Source organism: Lontra canadensis, unplaced genomic scaffold (genome assembly GCF_010015895.1).
Source record: "Lontra canadensis isolate GAN:19392208 unplaced genomic scaffold, GSC_riverotter_1.0 scaffold9, whole genome shotgun sequence".
In the NCBI taxonomy this organism is placed as follows: domain Eukaryota; kingdom Metazoa; phylum Chordata; class Mammalia; order Carnivora; family Mustelidae; genus Lontra; species Lontra canadensis.
Genome location: NW_022631003.1, coordinates 39158744 through 39182048, shown reverse-complemented (window position 1 = coordinate 39182048; position 23305 = coordinate 39158744). Strand labels below are relative to the sequence as shown.

General features: G+C 36.4%; 1 protein-coding gene across 11 annotated transcripts in view; it reads left to right on the top strand.

The window, feature by feature from the left end:
• KIF21A (kinesin family member 21A) overlaps positions 1 to 21021 on the top strand; it is a 151757-nt gene extending 130736 nt beyond the window's left edge. For 5 of the 11 annotated variants that reach the window (XM_032855350.1, XM_032855349.1, XM_032855348.1 and 2 more), the window contains 8 exons: positions 533 to 547; positions 4600 to 4736; positions 6884 to 7064; positions 10699 to 10863; positions 12807 to 12924; positions 14792 to 14962; positions 16008 to 16207; positions 19751 to 21021. In XM_032855350.1, coding sequence (XP_032711241.1) covers positions 533 to 547; positions 4600 to 4736; positions 6884 to 7064; positions 10699 to 10863; positions 12807 to 12924; positions 14792 to 14962; positions 16008 to 16207; positions 19751 to 19844 — 1081 coding nt within the window. In that variant the 3' untranslated portion in view covers positions 19845 to 21021. The remainder of the gene's footprint in view (positions 1 to 532; positions 548 to 4599; positions 4737 to 6883; positions 7065 to 10698; positions 10864 to 12806; positions 12925 to 14791; positions 14963 to 16007; positions 16208 to 19750) is intronic. The other 6 variants (XM_032855347.1, XM_032855355.1, XM_032855353.1 and 3 more) reach the window with 2 other exon arrangements.
• The last annotated feature ends 2284 nt before the right edge of the window (positions 21022 to 23305 follow it).

Genomic DNA, 23305 nt, shown 5'->3' with positions numbered 1-23305 from the left:
TTTAGTATGTTTTTGTCATACTTTTAGACAAAGCAGTGGCAAACTTTTTTTTTTGTATAATAGCACAGAAGGTTGTGATGTTTTTTCTGTCTATGAATCTTTTATTTGAAAGAAATTAAGTTCTATGAATATTGATTTCATTGTTCCTCAATGATTAAATGTTTTTAATCCTTCAAAGTGTGGGAGGTAAATAAGGTATTTTTTGGGTTGGTTTACTGATTATAAGTAAAAAGTTTATGGAAGGTTTTGTGAAAACCTGAAAAAAAGATAGGCTGGGGGGAAAAGATATTCTGACACCTAAAATATAAGAAGAAATAGAAAGTAAAGGAGTTTTTCTAAAACAATAAATATTTTCTACTGATAGATGCTGTTTTAAGAATAACAATGTTGAATTTTTTCATGTTCTGTGTTTTTTGGTTTTTTTTTTTGGACCCTTAATTTCTCTCTATCACTTCCTCTTTCCACTTATCATTTTGTCTCCTCTCTTTTTGCACTTGTTTCCCCTGTTTATGGCCATTTTGCCGATCATCAGTAGATCTTCCAGAAGGTAGGCAGAGGAAATTAATCTCATTTATAATATTACAAGATTTTACTGATTTGCATGGAAAAAAATAAACATTTTTTTTTCCTTTAGACCAGTTTGTTGTACAACTTTGCAATATTGGACCTTAAACAATTTTTAAGTTGATTTCTATATTTCAGAATGTGAACAGATTAATTTTAATATTGAAAGAAATACCATGCATGTATGTTTTCAATTTCTGTATTTTAAAAATTGTCTTTGGTGTAAGGTAATCTCTATAAAATATTAGTCATAATGTTGTGAATACTGGAGAGTATTTTTCAGTATCTTAGTAAAATGCTATATTTAATGTTGAGATTATTTTTCTTTAGAAGTCTGAATAATCAAGGGTATTAAAATACATAAAAATGAGAAAGAGGCGTCTCCCAGTGGCAATGCCTTACACAAGTCACTGGAGGCAAATATTCACTTAGTAATATTACAACCTTTGACGTCTCAGACTGTTATGTCTTAGACTATTAACCTGAGTTTTTTTCTTTATGATCAGCTTGTTGGAATATATATGCATATTTTCTGTTTGAGAGGTAATGGTAGCAGTTGACTGTGCATTAGATCACCCTCTTGAACATTTGAAGCTATATAGTTCTAATTCTATGGCTTTGGTTCATAGATGTGACCTCACATCAACAGGATTTCAAAATGGAGATTCAGACTTTTGGGGAGGTTTGGCTTCCATTTCGGTTTTAATTTGGTTAACTTCTTAGATTATAAACAATTACTGAGCATTAAGTTCAAGACTCTCCATTGACACATATCTGCAAATAATACTTTGGACTTTGTAATTATATATCCGGTGATAATAATTTCTGATGTCACTTATAGTGATGATGAACAACTTCCACATTTTGAAATCATTATAACTAGACCCTAAAAATAAAGTTGGTTTGTTTTTTCAGTCCTGAGCTTAAATTTACATTTTTATTCATCAGTCCTCCTAGGCTCTGCCAGAATTAATCTTCTGGGATTAATTAATTGAATTAATCCACATACATCTTTTTGTGTGTATATGACTTTAAATATTCAGCCCTTAACCTGCTCTTGTATGCTCTCTCCAATGAATATTTTCTTATCAGCTCAGTAGGTCTACTTTCATCATCTGCTCCTTATATGATGTAGCCTATAGATCCTTCATTCTGCTTCCTCTGCTTTGGAAAGTCTCCAGTTTTTCAGTGTTCCTAAAGTCTAGCATCTAGAACTCAACCTCCTTCCAGATGTGGTCTTGGCAGAATATAGTAGTTCTATTACATTCTTTCTCCTGATATATTTACTTCTATTGAACAAGTTATTGAAAGTGTTGGTAGAAGAACCATAAATTGTTGATTCATTGATCTTGTATTCAATTAAAAAATCTCTTTAGCTATTTATGTATTTATTTTGATTTATTTAAACTAAAATAAACACAGAAAATAATTCAGTCATTTCTCCTATCCCCTACCCTGCCACCCCTCACACCCCACCTGCCGGCAATTGCCAGTCTCTTCTCTGTATCTGTGAGCTTTTTTTAAAAAAAGATTTTATTTATTTATTTGACAGAGATCACAAGTAGGCAGAGAGGCAGGCAGAGAGAGGGGAAGGGAAGCAGGCTCCCTGCTGAGCAGAGAGCCCAATGTGGGGCTCGATCCCAGGACCCTGAGATCATGACCTGAGCCGAAGGCAGAGGCTTTAACCCACTAAACCACCCAGGTGCCCTGTGAGCTTTTTTTAAATACATATTTTTTTAGATTGCACATATAAAGGAGTTCATATGGCATTTATCTTTCTCTGTCTTATATCACTTAGCATAACGACCTCTTTAGCTTTTTAAATCTAGGCTACTACTTTTTTTTTTTTTTTTTAAGATTTTATTTGTTTAGGGGTACCTGGGTGGCTCAGTGGGTTAAAGCCTTGTGATCTATGTCTGTCAAATAAATAAATAAAATATTTAAAACAAAAAGATTTTATTTGTCTATTTGAGAGAGAGAGCACACAGATAGGGGAAGGGGCAAGCAGACTCTGGATTGAGCACAGAGCCCCACGTGGGGCTCGATCCCAAGACCCTGGGATCATGACCTGAGCCAAAGGTAGATGCTTAGCCGACTGAGTCACCCAAGCACCCCTAAATCTAAGCTACTATTAAGTCTTTTCTTACTTGGAGCATTCTGTTCTATATTCTACATTTTAAATTTTATCTTTAAATTATATCTAGGCAGTGTTAAGTAGGTACTTACGTAGGTACTTTTAGTCTTAAGTAGGTACTTAAATAAATTTTGTTTGTTGTTTTCTTAGGCAATGCAATACAGTATCTAGCTCTTTAACATCTCAGTGTAATAAATATGCCATCTCTGTCTTTAGTGCTAGGGAAGCATTCACTAGATAGTGAAAATGTCCTTCCAGATTGACAGGAACATTGACTGCTTAGGTGTCCCTCTTCAGCCACTGATGGAACTACCTTGCTATAACAGTTGTACTTACCTACCATATCCACAGGATATCATTTGAAAAACTTATTGTATGGATCTTTTTGGAGTTAACATGTATTGTGAATATGACATCCCCTTAATTTGCTATTAAGCCTACAAAGAACTTCCTCTGTGACATTAGTGTTATCTCTTACTGCTGAACATTTATTTTTCAGTGTTTATAATGATTTGTTTAATACTTTCCTTTGTGAGACTCCACAAGAAGTTTTACCCATCTATAATTTCTGAAATCCCCTGTTTCCCTCCGCTTTTTAGAAATTTGGGTCTCCATGTTTTGTCCCCTTTATTGGTCTTAGTGACCCAACAATGATTTTTACGTCCACAATGGTGTATCCTTTTCAAATCTGTGATATAATGACTTAAAAACAAAAATACTTGAATTCATTGGATAACTCTCTATTGTCAGTTCTAACTTATTTTGGGCTTACATTTCTTCTTAATAATTTCTGCCCATTACATATTGAAGATTGTTCTTTTTCATTAAGAAGATAGAAGGGCCCCTGGTGGCTCAGTTGGTTAAACATCCAACTCTTGATTTGGACTCAGGTCATGATCTCAGGGTTGGGAGATTGAGCCCCATGTTGAGCTCTGCACTGGGCATGGAGCCTGCTTAAGATTATCCCTCTCCTCTCTGATTGCCCCCCCACCAAAGAATATAGAAATGTGTTTTTTTTTTTAATCCCTGTTATTTGTTTTGATATTATTGCCATCTGTCTTGTATATAACAGACATAATTCAACATAACTTTTCTTCCTGCTGTGAGCAATGATACATGGACTTAGTCTTCTGGACACAACTATTTGAATTCAGATCCTGTCTTAAATTCCTATATATTTCCATAGTATGTAGTCTAATGGCATAAAGCAGAAATATTAAAAATATTTTAATATTAAAATTAAATTAAATTTTAAAATTGAAAATATTAAACTTATGAGAAAGCTCTCTAAGGAGCCTCACTGTACTTTTAAAGTTTCATTTTTTTTTAATCTTCTTTGAGACTGTTAGAGTTTTGTCTTTAATTTCTTGATAGTTTGGGGCTACTCTTGCTTTAGAATTTCTGTGTACGCCATCATTCCTATCTCTTTTCAAATTCATTTGAAATTTGTTTTTTTCAGTATTTTAGGTGATATCTGTTGTACTTTCTCCAGAATGTTCTTTTTGACTTAGAGTCACATTCTAGCATGACAAAGTGTCACACCTTCCAGTTGTCCATCATTTATCCTTTCTTATTTGTCAGAATTCACTATAATCAACTAGCTTCCAATATTGCTACATTAAACTTTCAGGAGAAGGACTTGTTAGTGAGAAAGTCTCATGGACTGTGGGCTTTGCTCTTTGTAGAACGCACCTGCTGGCTGATGCCTGATTAGTTGATGGACTCCATCACTACTATTATGCTTTCACGTTTTGTCTCTGTGTCCTTTTCCTTTAAAAAGAGATAAGGGAGCAGTCTGAATTCTATTAATTACTTAGAAAGACTTTTTAAAGTCAGGGGGAAATACAGTCAGTCCCATGATAGAGTTACTGAAGTAAGTCTTGTTCTTTCCCACATCTCAGGGGCATAATCAACCCATTTCCTGCTTCAAAAGGAATCAGAACTTCTCCACTGCAGTGTCTTCACATCGCTGAAGGGCACACAAAAGCTGTGCTCTGTGTGGATTCTACTGATGATCTCCTCTTCACTGGATCAAAAGGTGCCAGTAACTGCTTCATGTGGATAGTTAGCAGATTTTTTAAAAGATGATTACATTTTTAACAGGCTTTAAAAAAACCAGTCAAACTGCTTAAGACCTATAAGAACCTGAGAGATAATCTGGTTCACCTCCTGAATTATATAAAATCATGACATAGTTGGGAAGAAAGTAAGACCTCTGTTGATGTTATATGAATAAAATGTTGAGAGGATACATCTCCCTTCAGTAAGTGAGTACTTAATGCATGCAGGGTGCTAAGCGTAGAAATCCAGGTCATATAAAATTTGACAAAGGTCATTACAATGTACACCGTGGTAAAGAGAATCAGATATAGCAACCACCATTTCTTGAGCACTTAACTATATGTCAGAGACTATGCTAAACACTATCCAGATTACATCTCATTTAATTCTTGTGGTAAGCCCAGTGAAATGCATGTCACATCCTAATTTTACAGATAAAGAAACTGAGGATTCGAGAAATGAAATAATTTTCCCAGGTAAACTTAGTAGTAAGTGGAAGAACTACAATTGGAAACCCATGTCTACTCATCTCCAAACCTGTGTCTTAACCCTTTTGGTATAATTGCAGGCAACTAGAGATCAACTGTAAATACTTGAAGAATTAAGGACTAAGAGTTTTGGGGTTTCAGAAAAGGGAGCTGTTATGCCAGCCTGTGAGAAATAAGCAAGGCTTTCACATGGAGATATTTAGGATGAACCTTATAGGGTGATTTGGATAGTGGCAGGTAATGACTGACAACCAAGATAATGGAACAACATAAGCAGAGACATAGAGCTTAAAGTGGGGTATGTTTGGGACTAAATCCAATTAGATTGAAAAGTAGAATGCTGTTGACCTTCAACAGCATGAGGATTAGGAGTGCTGACCCCTGCATAGTCGAAAATCTGTATATAGGGGTGCCTGGGTAGCTTAGTTGGTTAAGCCTCTGCCTTCAGCTCAGGTCATGATCCTAGGGTCGAGGGATCAAGCCCCATATCTGGCTCTCTGCTCAGCAGGAGCCTGCTTCTCCCTTTCCCTGTCACTCCCCTTGCTTGTACTCTGTCAAATAAATCTTAAAAAAAGAAAATCTGCATATAATTTTTGACTTACCCAAAACTGAACTAGAAATAGCTTTCCTGACAAAGTGAACTATTAATAGCCTTACCAATAATATAGTCCATTAACACATATCATGTATGTTATAAGTATTACATACTGTGTTCTTATAATAAAGTAAGCTGGAGAAAAAATTATTACTAATAAAATCATAGGGAAGAAAAACACATTTTTAGTACTGTACAACTGTACTATATCAAAAAATTTGCATATCAGTAGACCCATCCAAACCCATGTTGTTCAAGGGTCAACTGTAATTTTAAGATAAGTGATGGACAGTAGAGCTAGAAAGGTAGAAAGGTAGCATGTACAGGAATTTGGGGAGCTAGTGAAAGTTTTTTAGCATTGAGGGACATTAAAGGACTTGGTTTCATCAAGGAGCATTTATTGCTCATTGTATATAACGGAATATAACAGTCTAGCTAGAATATATGAATTGTGAATGACAAGCCATCCAATATCCAATTAAAGAATCTACACTGTGAAAATGTACTTTTTAAATTCAAATTAAATTTATCTCCAGGATAGTTATGTATTTGACATGTCAAAAAAAACCCCAAAATAATTAGTTTATAATTATGTTTTGTGGTCAAAAATAAACTCCATCAATCAGTGACACTGGAAAAGAAAAGGATAAGTGTGGAGTGCTTTGAGGAGATAGGAGTAATCAAAGCAGAATATTTTGAAGAGGTTGATTTGGGAATGCCATTTTAAATCTAGGGGCAATTTGAGGCAAGATTCTTGTGATACAACTATTACAAAATTTTATATAATCTTTTTTTAATACCACATTATACACACACCAGACATCCCTGGCTTTCATTCAATCCTTTATATGCACTTTGCCCTTGAACCTGAGCAGAGGGTCAAGGATGGAGGTAGGATGTCTGTTTCAGGTTCGTGGAATAATTACTTTTTTCTTATTTCATTTCATTTTCAAAGGAGAAAAACTGTTTACATAATTTTTACTGTTAAGAGAACTAATGTAGTTCATATTGACAGTATTTTTCTTTTCTTGTTTGTTGTAGATCGTACTTGTAAAGTATGGAATCTGGTGACTGGGCAGGAGATAATGTCATTGGGGGGTCATCCCAACAATGTCGTGTCTGTAAAATACTGTAATTATACAAGTTTGGTCTTCACTGTGTCCACATCTTATATTAAGGTGTGGGATATCAGAGATTCGGCAAAGTGCATTCGAACACTGACGTAAGTAATTTAAAGACAATTAGCATAAGGGACAAATAGTTCGTATGTACAACATATTTGAAAAGTTAGGACTGTGAATGTACTTTTATTTATTAATACCTGTCTGCTTCCAAAAGGATGATGTTAGAGTAAGAATGTAGATAATATAAGGGGGAGAAACTATTGAGAAAATACAATATAAGAGCCTGGTAGAAATGTAAGGAAGAGGGAAGATGGGGGAAGAGTAGGAAACCTTGATTTATCTGGTCCCTTGAATTTAGCTAGGTATCTATCAAATCATTCTAAACACCTGTGAATTCAACCTGAGATCTAAGAAAAGAATTGCAGCAATTCTACAAATAGAAAAGCAACCACTTTTTGCAAGGTAGGAGGTGTGGAGAAGTGAATCTGAGGGGATATATCAGAAGATAAACCACAGTGAGCCTCCATAAACCAGTTACAGGGCACACAAAGTCAGAATGTTTAGAAGTCTGCTTCCCTGAGCGATGTCCTGGCCTGAAAGGTGCTGAGGTGGTGAAGTTGGGCAGAATCCTATGTGGGACAGTGTGGTCTCAGGATCCCTGGGGTCTTAGAAAGAGTGAGGGTGCCTGAGTTGGCAGAATTTCCATGCACTGCAGCAGAGAAGCTAGCAACAGTGGGGGAGCCCAGGAGCAGGCTTTCCACTGAGTTTGCCATGAACTGCGAACCACAGCACAATCGAGTGACCGCTCTTCTAGAAGGGGCCCTGCAAGTGGTAGAACCTGGGTGACCCTCCTTTTTCCCCTGGGAGGACCTGTGAGGGTATGCAACACAGAAACCTGCAGAGTTTGATGCACACAAAAGTGACTGACTGCTTTTCTCTGAGGGTTCACTGACAAGTGGGGGGCCATTATCTTTCAGCTACAGGGACTGGAGATCAGGGTCCTGCCATTTTTATTTTCATCTGCTAAAGTGGTGCAGAAAGCTGTCAGGGAACAAAAGGCACATAGAGCAGCCTGAAGCAGCTTACACTGAGCCCAGACCCCTGGCCAGGGTGGTGCAACTCTGCCCAGGCAAAGACACCTGAGAAGCAATGCAGCAGGCCCCTCCCCCAGAAGACCAGCAGGAACAACAGGCTAAAAACAAGTTTATGGATCACACAGAACTGAAAAACTCTAGTACTAGGGGAAAATAGTATGTAGAATTCGAGGTCTTTGAACTTGGCCACAGCAACTTTTTGCAAGACACATCTCTAAAGGCAAGGGAATCAAAAGCAAAAATGAACTACTGGGACTTCAGCAAGATAAAAAGCTTCTGCACAGCAAAGGAAACAGTCAACAAAAAAAGTCAGCCTACAAAATGAAAGAAGATATTTGCAAATGACATACCAGATAAAGGCTAGTATCCAAGATCTATAAAGAACTTAACAAACTCAACACACCAAAAACCAATAATACAGTCAAGAAATGGCCAGAAGACATGAACAAACATTTCTGTAAAGCAGATATACAAATGGCCAACAAACACAGGAAACATTGCTCAACATCACTTGGCATTAGGGAAATACAAGTCAAAACCACAATAAGATACTACCTCACGCCAGTCAGAAAGGCTATAATTAACAAATCAGGAAACAACAAATGTTGGTGTGGATGCAAAAAAAGGGGAACCCTCCTTTCCTGCCGGTGGGAATGCAAGCTATTGCAGCCACTCTGGAAGACAGTATGGAGGTTCCTCAAGAAGTTAAAAATAGAACTATCCTATGACCCAGCAATTGTACTACTGGGTATTTACCCCAATGATACAAATGTAATGATCTGAAGGGGCACATACACTCCAATGTTTACAGCAACAATGTCCACAATAGTCAAACTATGGAAAGAATTGAGATGTCCATTGACAGATGAATGGATAAAGAAGATGTGGTCCATGTATACAATGCAATATTGCTCAGCCATCAGAAAGGATAAATACTTACCATTTACATCGACATGGGTGGAACTAGATAATATAAGGCTGAGCAAAATAGGTCAGTCAAAGAGAGACAATTATCATATGGTTTCACTCATGTGAAACATAAGAAACAGTGCAGAGGATCATAGGGGAAGGGAGGGCCAACTGAATGCAAAGTAATAGGGAGACAAACCATGAGAGACTCTTAACTACAGGAAATAAACTGAGGGTTGCTGGAGGCAGGGGGTAGGGGGAGAGATGGGATAATTGGGTGACGGGCATTAAGGGGGGGCATGTGATGTGATGAACACTGGGTGTTGAATGCAACTGATGAATTATTGACCTCTACATCTAAAACTAATAATGTACCATATGTTGGCTAATTCAATTTAAATAAAAAAGAGAGCCTGGTATTAAATAGGAAAGAATGAATTATATTTGGTCTGTGACTAAGTATACATTTCATATTTCCTCCCTCCTAAATACTAAGGTATTACATATTCATAGTATTTATTACTTGGATAGTTAAATGATTTACATTTCTTGTTTCAAATGAATACCAGTCCTTGGAAAAATGGCTAATATCACCATAGTAGACAGTTAAGAAGTACTTATAGCCTTTAATTAGCAGGTATTGAATAATTGAGAGTTTTTGTTTGTTTGTTTTAGGACCTACTGCTTTTGTGTGAACACCAGTTTCATAACTGTGGGTTAGGTTGGACAATTGGAGGATGAGTTGGTTTTCTCTGTTATCATATATGTCTTTAAAATATAGAGCAAATAATGATTCTTCTTGCTATAAGATGGATAAACTGTTTTACATAATTAAAACGGGGTGAACTCTTGTTCTAAATAAGCAAAGGGAACATAGGAAAGATTATGTTTTATAATTCATAGAGTAAGGATTATTAACATAAATCCTAGTTTGTATTTTGAGAACTACTCATTATTTACTTTACTGAATACAAGTCTCTTAATGGAAATTTTATAGAAAAAGGAACACTGTATCTTAGAAATCTGCCAGTCCAGCTGACTCACTAAAGTCAAATTTAAAATAATTAATTATAACTTGATATTTTGGATGTTAACTGAGAAAATCTTTCAAATTTTAAGAATATATTTATCACTTAGAATTTATTTGAGGAAATAGAAATGTTATGTTTAAGTCTCTAGCACATGGTAAATGGTAAATACTCCATGTATGACTGAGTTAGAGTAAACTAAAACTGAAAATGGCTTGAAAAATCCTCAGTGTCTTTAATTCGAAAGGCAATTCTTATGGACAAAAAGGGGTATTGGAAGGCCTGGCTCCTCAGGGGGCTTCTGGAAGCTGCAGAAAAAAGAATTACCTCTGTAGCACTATATCATTTGTTGAGTCTTTTTTTTTTTTTTTTTAAGTGTTTGATATTTAATCTTTTTTGAATGATGTTCTAGTCACCCCTAACTCAGGGCCTGGAATTCCTAGCGTTATATGAGACTTACAAATTAAGAATTTTAAGCCACATCATCTTGTTAGTCATTTGTTTATTCAGTTCCTCATTAAATGTGTTTATAAGTGCCAGATATGTGTGTGTGAGGTTCTATGTTCCGTATGGTTGACGTAGTGACCAAAGGACACAGAGCTTGTTGTGCCTACAGCCAGTTTCCTAGGAATTCAAGGAACCCTAAGCTGAACTCTTGCCCAGAAATGTGACTTTTTTTCCTTTGTTTTGTCTCTGTTAAGATCTTCAGGTCAAGTTACTCTTGGAGATGCCTGTTCTGCAAGTACCAGCCGGACAGTAGCCATTCCTTCTGGAGAAAACCAGATAAATCAAATTGCTCTAAACCCAACTGGCACTTTCCTCTATGCAGCTTCTGGAAATGCTGTCAGAATGTGGGATCTTAAAAGGTAGAATTTTTAAGGAAATGTATTTCTTATATATGGCAAATATAGTTTTCAGATATTAATAATACATTGGTGAATATGAAGTCTAATTCTTATAACCCCAGAAGTAATATAAAATCATAGGCTTTTCTCTTTGGCCCAATACCCTTAAATATCTCTTCTGTCCTCATTAGCAAGCTCACAATTTTCCTTTCTTTTAATCTCCATTGATAAAAAAAAAAAAAGTATATGAAGGAAAATAGCCTTTCTTAATAATTGTCTACAATTTGTGTTCTTATTAGGAAGAGATCAAGATTCTCATTCTAGTTCTACCAGGACCTTTGAAAGAGTTATTTTGGGGGCAGCATCACTTAAACATCTTATATGTCAGAATTTTTAGTTTATAAATCTAATTTTAAAAATTTGGGCATAAGTCCTTATATGGTTTTTGTGAATATAAAATAAATAGAAAAGATAAAGTATTAAGATCAAAATGGGTAAAAAAATGATAAGTTGAAATCTAAAGCATTGCATCTCTGATTTTGTTTTTATTTGTCATGAAATATGGGCTTTTATCCTTCAATTGAGTGTTTTTTTAGCTTCTTTCCTAGTTCTTAAAATTTTGGTAGTAAGGGAATATTCATTTGTTAGTTAAGTATTTTTTCAACATCAATTCTGGGAGGCAGTGCACCAAGACCATGGTAGGTGCTGGGAATAAAGACTGAGCAAGACAAATGTGGTATCTACCTTCTTAGGACTCCTGTTGTAATGGAGGATAATGGCCACTAAACAGGCAATTACAGGATATTGAGTGACAGATATTTTGGAAACTGAAAATAACTAGTTATAACTTGTAACATTTTAACACATGACTGAGAAGGTTTAATAGAGAAAATATACAGGTAAATAGATGAGAGAGAAAGAGAAGAAACACAGTCCTGAGTACTCTTTTTTAGAAATAGAATGTAGAAAATTGAACACAGTGCTTGTTTAAGAAAATGAGAAAAGAGGTTAGTACTTGGTTCATCCCTGAAGATGTTAAAACTTGACTCATGGACCACCATGGAGGAAGACACTCAAAGTCCTGACATGAGGCAGAAAAGATACCAGCTTTTGAAAATCTTTATACTTTATATTTTTGCTGAAAAGTTAGCTCTTTTGAAACCTGCTTGATTTCAGCAACATGATTAAATGTATATTTATTGTAACAAAGTAACTAAGAGAATAGTCTTCAAAAAAACTAACATTCTACAAGTTAAATATATCTGTATATTTTAGCAGCTTGATTGAGGTCAGACTGTGAGACAAAGGTTCATTGTAACCCCCTGACAATTGTTGTCATACATTTTTCTACCAGTTAGCTACATATCCTGGTCATTTTCAATCTTTATGATAACTGATGAAATAGACCGCCTACTTTCTGATACACATATACACATATTTGTGTATGTAGGTGTATATATGAGTGTGTGTGTATGTGTATATTATGGGTGTACATACATGTGTATGTGTATATGTGAGAATATATGTGTTTTTTATAAAGTAATCCTTTTCCATGTTGTTATTGATTGTATAGTTATATAAGTGATAACAGTTGTTGTAATCAAATTCCAAATTGGACCTTGGTCATATATTTATAACATATTTGGACATTTAAAAGATTAAGGTTTACCTGGACTGGGTTGGATTTAAAATTAGTCTTTAGCAAGTTTCGCTGCATTTTTGTTTACTGTCTGAATGACATTAGTCACTTTGGACTAACTTATTTAGGACTCCTCACACTTCAGTCATAGAATAGGTTAGTTTGTCATTTTTGGACTCTGAATTTAAGAAGAGTTGCAAAGAGGTGGAGCTAAAATAAAAATTAATGAACAGTTTCATCAAAGAATATAGTTATTTATGTGGAGGCTTAGCCTCAGCACATTAAGAAATATTTTCAAACAAAATTATTTTCTTTCTTTTTTAAGGTTTCAGTCTACAGGAAAGTTAACAGGACACCTAGGCCCTGTTATGTGCCTTACCGTAGATCAGATTTCTAACGGACAAGATCTAATCGTCACTGGCTCCAAGGATCATTACATCAAAGTGTGTATGACAGAGTTGAACTATATCCTCTTATTAAGTTGATAGATTTGAAGTATTCAGATGTACCTGGAACCCTTTTCTCTTAATCAGTTTTCTTTTTTTCCATTTCTATCCTTTACTTTTTCTTGGTGATCTTTTCCTTACTCATAGTTTCTGATTTTATTGTTTTATTATTCAATCATGTATTCTCATTTTTCATAGAAGATAGGAAGGGATTTTAAAGATCTTTGGCTCAGTCATCCAACTAATGCATAAGTCTCACTGTCACTGTCTTTTATACTGATTTTATTACAGTGTTTGGATCTTATGAAATTAGCAGATAAGGGAAGATGCACAGTTTGGTTCTGGAAATGTTAAATTTGAGATACTAAGTAATAGAAGTGATCCTCATGCATGTGAGTAGGCCATTTGAAGGGCAAGTATAGAGCTCACTGTAAGTTATGACTAGACATGCAGGTTTGGGAGCCATCCAATGAGAAGCAGATGTTCGAGGGGTTAGAATAGCTGACATGGCCAAAGGAGAGAGAGGTTGCCAGGACTCAGCCTTGGGAATTCCTGTAAGAACCAGTTTAGGAATAAGAAGAGGATACAGTAACAGAGATAGAAAGAGAATAAATACTCTTTCTAGAATCTGAGATTAAGAGATGAAAAATGGGTTGGCTACATGAAAACATAATGGTTAAAGGAAAAGGATTTTGTATTTGGTAGACTTGGGGTATGCTTGTCTGCTTAGGAAGCAGACCCAGGGGGAGAAGGAAAGTGTGAAGAGGGAAGTGGTGGTAATTGATGAAGGTGGTTAGAACAGTTAGAACCACATCAGTGATGTGAACCTTTCGGGAAGCAGTAAGCACACTTTAGCATTCGAAAAGAAAGGAAGGGTAAGAGAATGTTTGAAGATAAAAGGAAACTTTTGGAATGGAGGAAGAGTCCAAAAAGTTTATTTTTTTTTAATTTTTTTTAAAGATTTTATTTATTTATTTGACAGACAGAGATCACAAGTAGGCAGAGAGGCAGGCAGAGAGAGAGGAGGAAGCAGGCTCCCCGCAGAGCAGAGAGCCCGATGTGGGGCTTGATCCCAGGACCCTGGGATCATGACCTGAGCCGAAGGCAGAGGCTTTAACCCACTGAGCCACCCAGGCGCCCCAAAAAGTTTATTTTTGATCATGCTAACCTTTCCAAGAAATCACAAGGTCACTCACTAAAAGGAGGGCAACTGAGGGGGGGGTGGGAAGGTTTTTTTTGTTTGTTTTTTGTTTTTTGTTTTTAAGTTTTTTATTTATTTGACAGAGAGAGAGATCACAAGTAGGCAGAGAGGCAGACAAAGAGAGAAAGGGAAACAGGCTCGCCGCTGAGCAGAGAGCCCTATGCGGGGCTCGATCCCAGGACCCCAAGACCATGACCCAAGCTGAAGGCAGAGGCCCAACCTACTGAGCCACCCAGGCACCCGGGTGGGAGGTTTTGAATAGCAACTTGGGGAAATTTGAGATGACCACTGGGATTGCAGAGCTAGCTAACAGTATTTAAATAATAGTTGTATCATTTATATGACTTTAAAGTGGATTGATTCATAGTATTTGTATTACTGAGCATATCATTTGTACACTCAGATGTGAAAAAATTGGTTGCCTTTCTTAAAAGCCTACAGACCCGTAAGTATGCGACATGTAAGCAAAAGTAATGTGAATATAGGACCTGGGTTCATCCTGAGTCATTCATAACAGATTAATTTAATTAATTTAGTAAAATATTGTAACAAAACAAGTCACATCTGGTTAATATACATGTCTATGTGTTTCTGGTATGAAATATATAGGTGTGTATTTTTAAGTTAAATAGGATGTCTGCTTTCTCACTGTTTCTTTTTTAGATGTTTGATGTAACTGAAGGGGCTTTGGGAACTGTGAGTCCCACCCACAATTTTGAGCCCCCTCATTATGATGGCATTGAAGCACTGACTATACAAGGGGATAACCTATTTAGTGGGTCCAGAGATAATGGAATCAAGAAATGGGACTTAGCTCAAAAAGACCTTCTACAGGTAATGTAAAACCTTTCACGGGATGGAGTGGGTACTTCAAAGCCACCAGTAGTCTATGTAAGAACCTTAAGAACCCCTTAAAGAGTGTTTCGTCTTCGGTCACCAGAGTTACTAATTATAAGAAGGGCAACATTCAATATTTAATAATACCTTCTAGATAAAAATAGATGAAAACAAAATGAACAAGTAGCATGAATGTCAATAGAACACACTTGGCAATAGATGCATTTATTGTATTCAGAATCTTTTATATACATTCCTGGCTGTGACTTTTATACTATTCATTTAAATATATTTACACTCAAGTATAGTCATATAGTTTGAGCTTATAATTACTGTTCACTCATTATGAAGTATATGTTAGCTCTGGTCTTCTCCAAAAAGCCTCAAACCTCCGTGTTTTCTATCAAAGGTTGAAAGCAGGGATTTTATGAGGCACTCTTTATAGTCTACATACCAGGTTGTACTTTTCAAACTTGTTGATTTAAATTCATTTTGGATAAAGGTGAGATAGTTAACTCCCATGGAGAGAATGTGATGTGAAAGGGGAGAAGGGAGTTGAGGGAAATTGGAAGGGGAGGTGAACCATAAGAGACTATGGACTCTGAAAAACAATCTGAGGGTTTTGAAGGGGCGAGGGGTGGGAGGTTGGGGGAACCAGGTGGTGGGTATTAGAGCACGGATTGCATGGAGCACTGGGTGTGGTGCAAAAACAATGAATACTGTTACGCTGAAAAGAAATTAAAAAAAAAAAAGAAAAATTCTGTATGCTTTCTGCATCTTTTAGATCTGTAAGATTTTTAACATTATAGGTCTTTAGTATTGATAACTCTGATAATAACTGAGGCAAATTGGAAGCAAACTACAGGTTTATTTCTTTAAAATCGCTAAGAATGATTGCATAGAAAATGATCTTTATAGTTTCTAGGCCATTCAGTGTTCCAGATACTGTTTGGTCGACAAAAATGTTCTGTAACTTACTTTGGTGTGAAAATGTCATTTTGGAAGACTCCTCTTAAGCTACCGATTTCTTATTTTCTCTCAGCAAGTTCCAAATGCACATAAGGATTGGGTCTGTGCCCTAGGAGTGGTACCAGGGCACCCGGTTCTGCTCAGTGGCTGCAGAGGGGGCATTCTGAAGCTTTGGAACGTGGATACTTTTGTGCCAGTTGGAGAAATGAAGGGTCATGATAGTCCTATCAATGCCATATGTGTTAATTCCACCCACATTTTTACTGCAGCCGAGTAAGTTTTTCCATGTGATTTTTCTGTGTATTGGTTGTTTGTGTTCAGATTTAATATTATAAGTTGTAAATGTCTGGAAACATAGAACTTATAAAACCCTTCTTTTATTACAGTCATTCTATTTACGATCTCTTATTTATATTTTCTGATGTACACTTTGGGTACTGAGTTTAATCCCCAGAATACATGAGAGTAGTGTTACTTCTGTATTAGCACTCTGCTTATCCTAGAAACTCTGCAGCCAGATCTTCCCCCGGTGATTCTAATTAAAAAAAAAAAAAAAAAAAAAAATTATAGGTAATTTTTAAAATTAAAAAAATTTCTTTTCTAGAAAGACCAAACTTGCCATTCTTTACACTTAGAATAAATCATTAAAAAAAATCTCTGTTCCTCTTCTACCTCTCTGTAAAGTACAGTTGACATCTGGACCATGCACGCTTAGGGGCACTGACCCTTGAATAGTCAAAAACCAGATATAAATTTGATTCCCCCCAAATTAAACTGCTAATAGCTTACTGTTGACTGGAAGCCTTCCTGATAATATACTTAGTCAATTAGCACATATTTTGTATGTTATAGGTTTTATTACTATTTTCTTATAATAAGGGAATCTAGAGGAAAGAAAATGTTATTAAGAAAATCATAAGTGCTGTGCCGTTTATTGAAAAAAATCCATGGGAAAGTGGACCCTTGTAGTTCAAACCCATGTTGTTCAAGGGTCAGCTGTACAAGTGCCTAATAATAATAATATCTGCTTCTTCCCTTTTAGGGAGGCTGGACTGATGGATTCATTTGCTTATTTTTTCATTCATGATGCATCTCCAATATGTCAGGCACTGTTCCAGACTCTTGGGAAGAGCTGTGAACAAAATAGATCAGGCTCCCCCCTTCCCCACCGTTTCATTCTAAGGAGAAGAAAAAAAAAAAAGTAAGATAGATTACATAGTGATAGGTGCTATAGAGAAAAATAAAGCAGGGACCAGGGAAGAGACTATCATGGTGAGGAGGTCACACAGTAGGGTGGTTGGTGAGGGCTTCACTGAAGAAGTGATATTTAAGACGCTTGAAGGAAGTGGAGACATGTTGTGACCATAAAATGACACAATGTGTATATAAGTACTTTGGCAAGGAAAGCATATACACCCTAATGTGAGGTGTTAATCTCATTCAAATAGAATATGTCTCATGAGAATCTATCTTGAAAATCTCCTTTTGTCATTTTTTACATTTAATTTAATCAGAGCACATTCTTAATTCATCTATCCTGAATGCATGATTACCCTGACTTTATTTTGAAACCTCTGCTATATTTCTGTGATATCTCTTATTATTCGTGCTATTTTTATTGAATCCCTCTTTTCGCTGAGATTTACTTTCTTGTATCTCGTACTTTCTCTTTTCACTTAGATTTTTACTATTGTGTACTTCAAAGCTGATTTATTTTTGTGTTTTTCTAAAGTGCTTACCTTTGGTGCTTCATTGATGTTATTTCCAAGATATATTACTTTCTCAAGACTCACCACTTTTGTTTATTCTCTTGGAAACTTGCTGTGTCCTTGGTAATTTACTGGCAATAACTTAATACCCCTCAAAGCTGTGGGACACTCAATATAAGACTCAAAGTATTGAATGTCACTGAGATCTGGTGGGTGAATTATGATGTTACTGTAATACCTCTCTTCCACAGTGTAGTCTTATTTTTGAAGAACTGAACTTTTTCTCATTTTACCCATGGTGCACCAGATGCAAATGTATTTACTATGTAACTTAAAAATCAGGAAAATGGCCAATAAAATCAGAAGGCTATTTTCTTTTCTTTTTTTTTTTTTTTTTTAAAGATTTTATTCATTTATTTGACAGAGAGATCACAAGTAGGCAGAGAGGCAGGCAGAGGAGGGCTGGGGGATGCAGGCTCCCCACTGAGCAGAGAGCCCGATGTGGGGCTCATTCCAGGACCCTGAGATCCTGACCTGAGCTGAAGGCAGAGGCTTAACCCACTGAACAACCCAGGCACCCCAAGAAGGCTATTTTCAAACTAGTTCCACTTATTTATTTGTCATTTAGCACACACTTGCATGGTGCTTAGTATTTGCCAGGCGTTGTTCTAAGTGCTTTCCAGGCACTGTCTTCTCTTGTTAGATTGTATAATCTACAATGGAAGAAGGTTTTGTTATTTATTTGTTTGTTTGTTTGTTTTTAAATTGTCTTGAGCACCTGAATAGTGCCTGGAACATATCAAGTTCTCGGTAAACATTTGTTGATTGGATGGTTGAATAAAGGAGTGGATGGACGAGCAGGTGGATGAATGAACGTATCCCCTTGCTGTTATCAGTGTACATATGCTGTGTGGGTTGGGGAGAAGATTACTACTTTTCTCCAGTTTTATTGAGATATAATTGACATACAGTATTGTGGAAGTTACAGATACACAGCATAATGATTTGACTTACATATATTGTGAAATGATTACCACAATAAGTTTAGTTAACATCTGTCATCTCATATAGAATTTTAAAAAAATTAAGAAAAATGAAAATGTTTGCTTGTGATAGGAGCTCTTAGGGACAACAGAGATTACTGGTTAGAGACTAAAAAGCCTAGATTCTAGACTCACCTCTGCCCTTTAGTATGTTACACTGGACACATAACTAAACTCTCTTTATCCTTGAAATGGACTGCATAATCTCTGAAGTGCCTTTTAGCTATGAAATTCTATGGAAACTCCTGGCTTTGAGTTTATTAGATAATTGGAGAAAAGTAACACTCCCTTAAAGCTATGAGAGACACAGTAAGAAATATGATGGTATAATAACCACTCCCCAGTACCCACCTGCTGGGTGAACAAAACCAAGTTTTCTCAGAAATACTTTAAATCTTCGTGTTCCATTATAGTGGAGTATCAGTCCACTTCTCAGCAGCCCACTGCTTTTCCTGGGGGCTTATGCTGATTTCACCTGAGCGTAACTCTTCCTGACTGTTGCCAGACTCACCAACTCCCTGGAATCCCTGCCCCAATCTCTTCCCTTCCTATAAGCCTTACTGTAACCTTATTGTGGGCTTTTGTGCCTGAAGATCTCTGATCGACAATGTCTCAAGTGCTGTTTTTAGAAACAATGAGTGCAGATTCAGTTTAGTGATTAGAAGGTGGGGCCAAAGAACCAGACTGCCTAGGTTGAAATCTTGGTTCTAGCACATATTTTGTGATATTGAGCAAGTCACTAACCTCTTTGGGTCTCATTTTGCTCATCCATACAAAGGGATAATAGCATTATCTAGCTCTATGGTAGTTAAAGAGAATTGAATGTATTTATATTTAAGGCACATAGTAACAGTGCCTGCCATATAGTAAGCCCTTGACAATATGAACTATTTTTAATATCATTATTAAGGGTATCTGTTTGATATATGTATGGGACAATGTATATTTTTGCTTACATCTATTGAAGTCCTCTTCAGAAAATGTTTTCACAATAAATAATGCTAAGAGCTATTTCTTTGTCTTTCTGCCTCTTTTCACATGTTCATTTTTAATTTGTTTTGTAGTGATCGAACTGTAAGAATTTGGAAGGCTCGCAGTTTGCAAGATGGCCAGATCTCTGACATAGGAGATCTGGGGGAAGATATTGCCAGTAATTAAACATGAATGAAGATAGTCATAAACTGAATACTGTGATAATAGTCTGTATGCTCGTTATGAAATGGTGCCCTGTATTTATTAAGCAAAATCTTATGAATGGGATTAACTGGAAAATATATCTGAATCCAACTGCTGAATATAAATGGTATTCTAATAAAATTGTGTACTAGCCTGTGTGCTTAATTTTAATATCTGCCAATACATATATATCCTTTAACTGGTATACTGCTTGATTCACACTTTTATTGTGGCTGGATTTTTGTGCCTAGCTATAAAAAACACCTTAAAATTATTTGAATTATAAGATACCTGCTTTTGTGAGAGTCAGAAAACACCTGGAATACAATGCAAACCATTGGTAACTCATCGTATGGTCTGTTCAGATGATTTATATATTTAAACATATTGGGAATGTTAGTCAAATTGTGGTCCGTTTGTCTGGTATTTATATCAGTCTATAGAAGCTTTCTAAATTCCAAAGTTCTTTTAATATAGAATGGGAAAAAATAAGATAGGAAAATATTATTGATGATTTTTCCTAAGGTGGAACTGACCTTCATCTATTAACAAAGAGTGTTAAACAGTTTGTGTTAAATGTTGATGTTTACTTGTATTGACCAAAGTTTTACAGCTGTGCTATATTCTGTGCTCAGGACTAAAATGCTGTTAAATTGTTTTATTAGTGCTGTGCATACATTCTGTCATGGGAAACATTTTGATGTCCTAACAGAAATATATTTTGATCTATTTTCCTATGGAGTTGTTTCTATTATCACCTTTTAATTTCATTTTTATTTAATAGTAGTATTTCCTTCCCTTTTATCTAATTTTTTTATATGCTGCTAAATATATTTTAAATACACTATGTTTGCAAACCTAGGTAGTTATGATAAGAACTATATCATTTGCCATGGGAAAAGCTATGTAAATAAGTAGATTGTAAAAAGAATGTCTTACATTGTAACTGTATGAATTTTTAACTGCTATAGATTGGATTTTGCAAAAGGATGTATGATTTGTCTGTCTGCTCAGAATATTAATTTGTAAATTCTGCAAGTTTAATTTTTATGTAGATGGTATAACATTTGAATATATTGTCTTGTGATTTTTTTCCCCTGAGTACATTTGCTTGTAAATGAAAGCTTAGCGACTGCTTCAATAAATGTGTTGCTCTCAATTGTTTTCATTCTCTTGTTCTTTTTCTAATTGTATGAAAATGGCTAATGTTTGTTAAGCTTTACCTGTGTGTGATATAAGGAAAGTTTTTTTGTTGTTGTTGTTATCCAGCACTTCATATACATTCCCTTTTTTGCTCACTAGACATGAAATACTCTTGAGAAGTTTGAATCATAACCTAATCTTGATGAACCAAAGAAACTCACTTAGGGAATTAAATTAAACCTGTAATTTAGGCATTTGCACATAGGTGGTAAAACAAAAATTATCCCTACAAATGTTAGGACAATAGTGACCTTGGTTACAGAAGATTAGAGGGGTGGTGATTGGCAGATGTTGGCCTGAGGTGAGTTTAGAGTGTAGAGGGGGTGTGGCCATGCTTCTGGGTCCTAGTGATGAAGTTTTAGAATATAGGTGACGTTCAGTGGGGTGGGTCCAGAGCCGATGACCAAGAAAGAATTCTTGACTCATCTTTGGTGCAGAATAGTGGTTTATTAAAGCATGGGGACAGGACCCATGGGCAGAAAGAGCTGTTGCCCCAGGGTTGTGAGGGAATGGCAGGTTATGTAGGATGGAGTTGGGGGAGGTAAGGAAAAAGGGAGGTTTCAAAAGAACTTTCATATGCTAAAGAGGAATTACAAGATACTGGATGCCTTGAGGCCTGGTCATTGTCAAGGTTTTTCCCTCTAGCAAGGTTTTAACATTAAGATAGTTGGGAGATTCCTAAAGAATGTCACAATATGTCCCACCCAGGAGTGGGAGTGGGGTAAGTTTGCAGGATGTCAGCTGTTATTGTGTCCACAGCCAGCCTTCTGTTCCCTCATCACTAGGAATGTTCTAGTTCTCCACCTGGGTCCTAATTTCATAATTCCTCTTACTTTATGTGTGCTTTATTTCACAATGAAATATGTATTTCTTTAATTTTAAAGAAGGGATTTTCCTGTAAAGAGGAATTTAGCTGTTTTTAATTTGCCTCCTTTCCTGAAGGAAAATACTATGACATGACCCGAGAGACATTTTTATGGCAATTTTGAATTTCAGTACTCCTGGAGTGTTTCTTTTCACAGGACTATTGCTCAACCACTCATTTGATAATTAATTTATTTGATAAATGTTTCTTGAGCATGCCCAAGGCCAGGTACTAGGTACAAAAAAAGTAACAAGCCTGAGTTTATACTTGCCCTCTGAGTGGAGAGAGAGAATAAATCCAGCACTTACATTATGGATTGGTCAGTGCTCTGGGAAGATCTGGGAGTCTTCACCCTCATTGGAAGCATCTGACCCAGACTGTGAATCCAATCAGAGGTCTGTTAACACCGTCCTGAGCTCTGCTTGCACAGAACGCAAAGCCCAATGTCTCTAACTTTTTAAAAGGCTGAAGGCTCAGCTAGAGCTGATCTGATGTAAATCAAATGGGTATGTAAAAGAGGCAGTCCTCTTTAAAGACTTACATTTTAAAAGATGTTGGGGGAAGTCACTGAGAGGACATGACCTCCAGTTGACCAGGAGCTAGGTCCGGGCAATCTGGGCACCCCGAGGCTGCTCACAAGCAGCCCAGCCCTAGGAATGTATGTTCTGCCCACGATCTCACACAGCCAGAGCTATTTTTCTGTTTCCAGGACGTACCCTTGAGGGAGTAATGTGTTGTTGAGGCTATCTACATGGTATTGGAGACCGAACCAATGTAAGAGGTAAGGCCTCTGTGTAAACTTTAAAGGTTCTGGCAGGCAGGTTTGGAGATCTACTTGCCTCGTGGCCCCGGGACAGAAGCCTCGTAATAAATCCCCTTGGTTATTAAACAAACCTGCCACCAACCAACCTGGAGGGGCCTTCCTCTTCTGTCTCTCCTTGCTCTCCTTGTATGGAGGCTAGTTTGCCAACCAGTAAAAAAAAAAAAAAAAAATACTGTTCATCTCTAAAGATCCCATCCAGAAAGGTTTACAGTGACTCCTTCTTCTTTTTTTTTTTTTTTTTTCTTAAGTAAACTCCACACCCAGTGGAGCCCAATGTAGGGCTTGAACTCACAACCGGAAGTCAATACCTGAGCTGGGATCAAGAGTCTGACACTTAACTGGCTGAGCCTCAGGCACTCCAATCATAACTCTTAAAACAGTTAAAATAGTGCTTCTAAAATTTAAAAATGGATTACTCCTCACTATGTATTAAATATATGCCGTGTCCTCTGAGAATGATGTCTTCTACTTTTGGAAGATAACATTTCTTCTTTCACATCCAAACCTTTGCATTTTACCTAAAGAGTAATGACAATGCTTTGCATATTAATT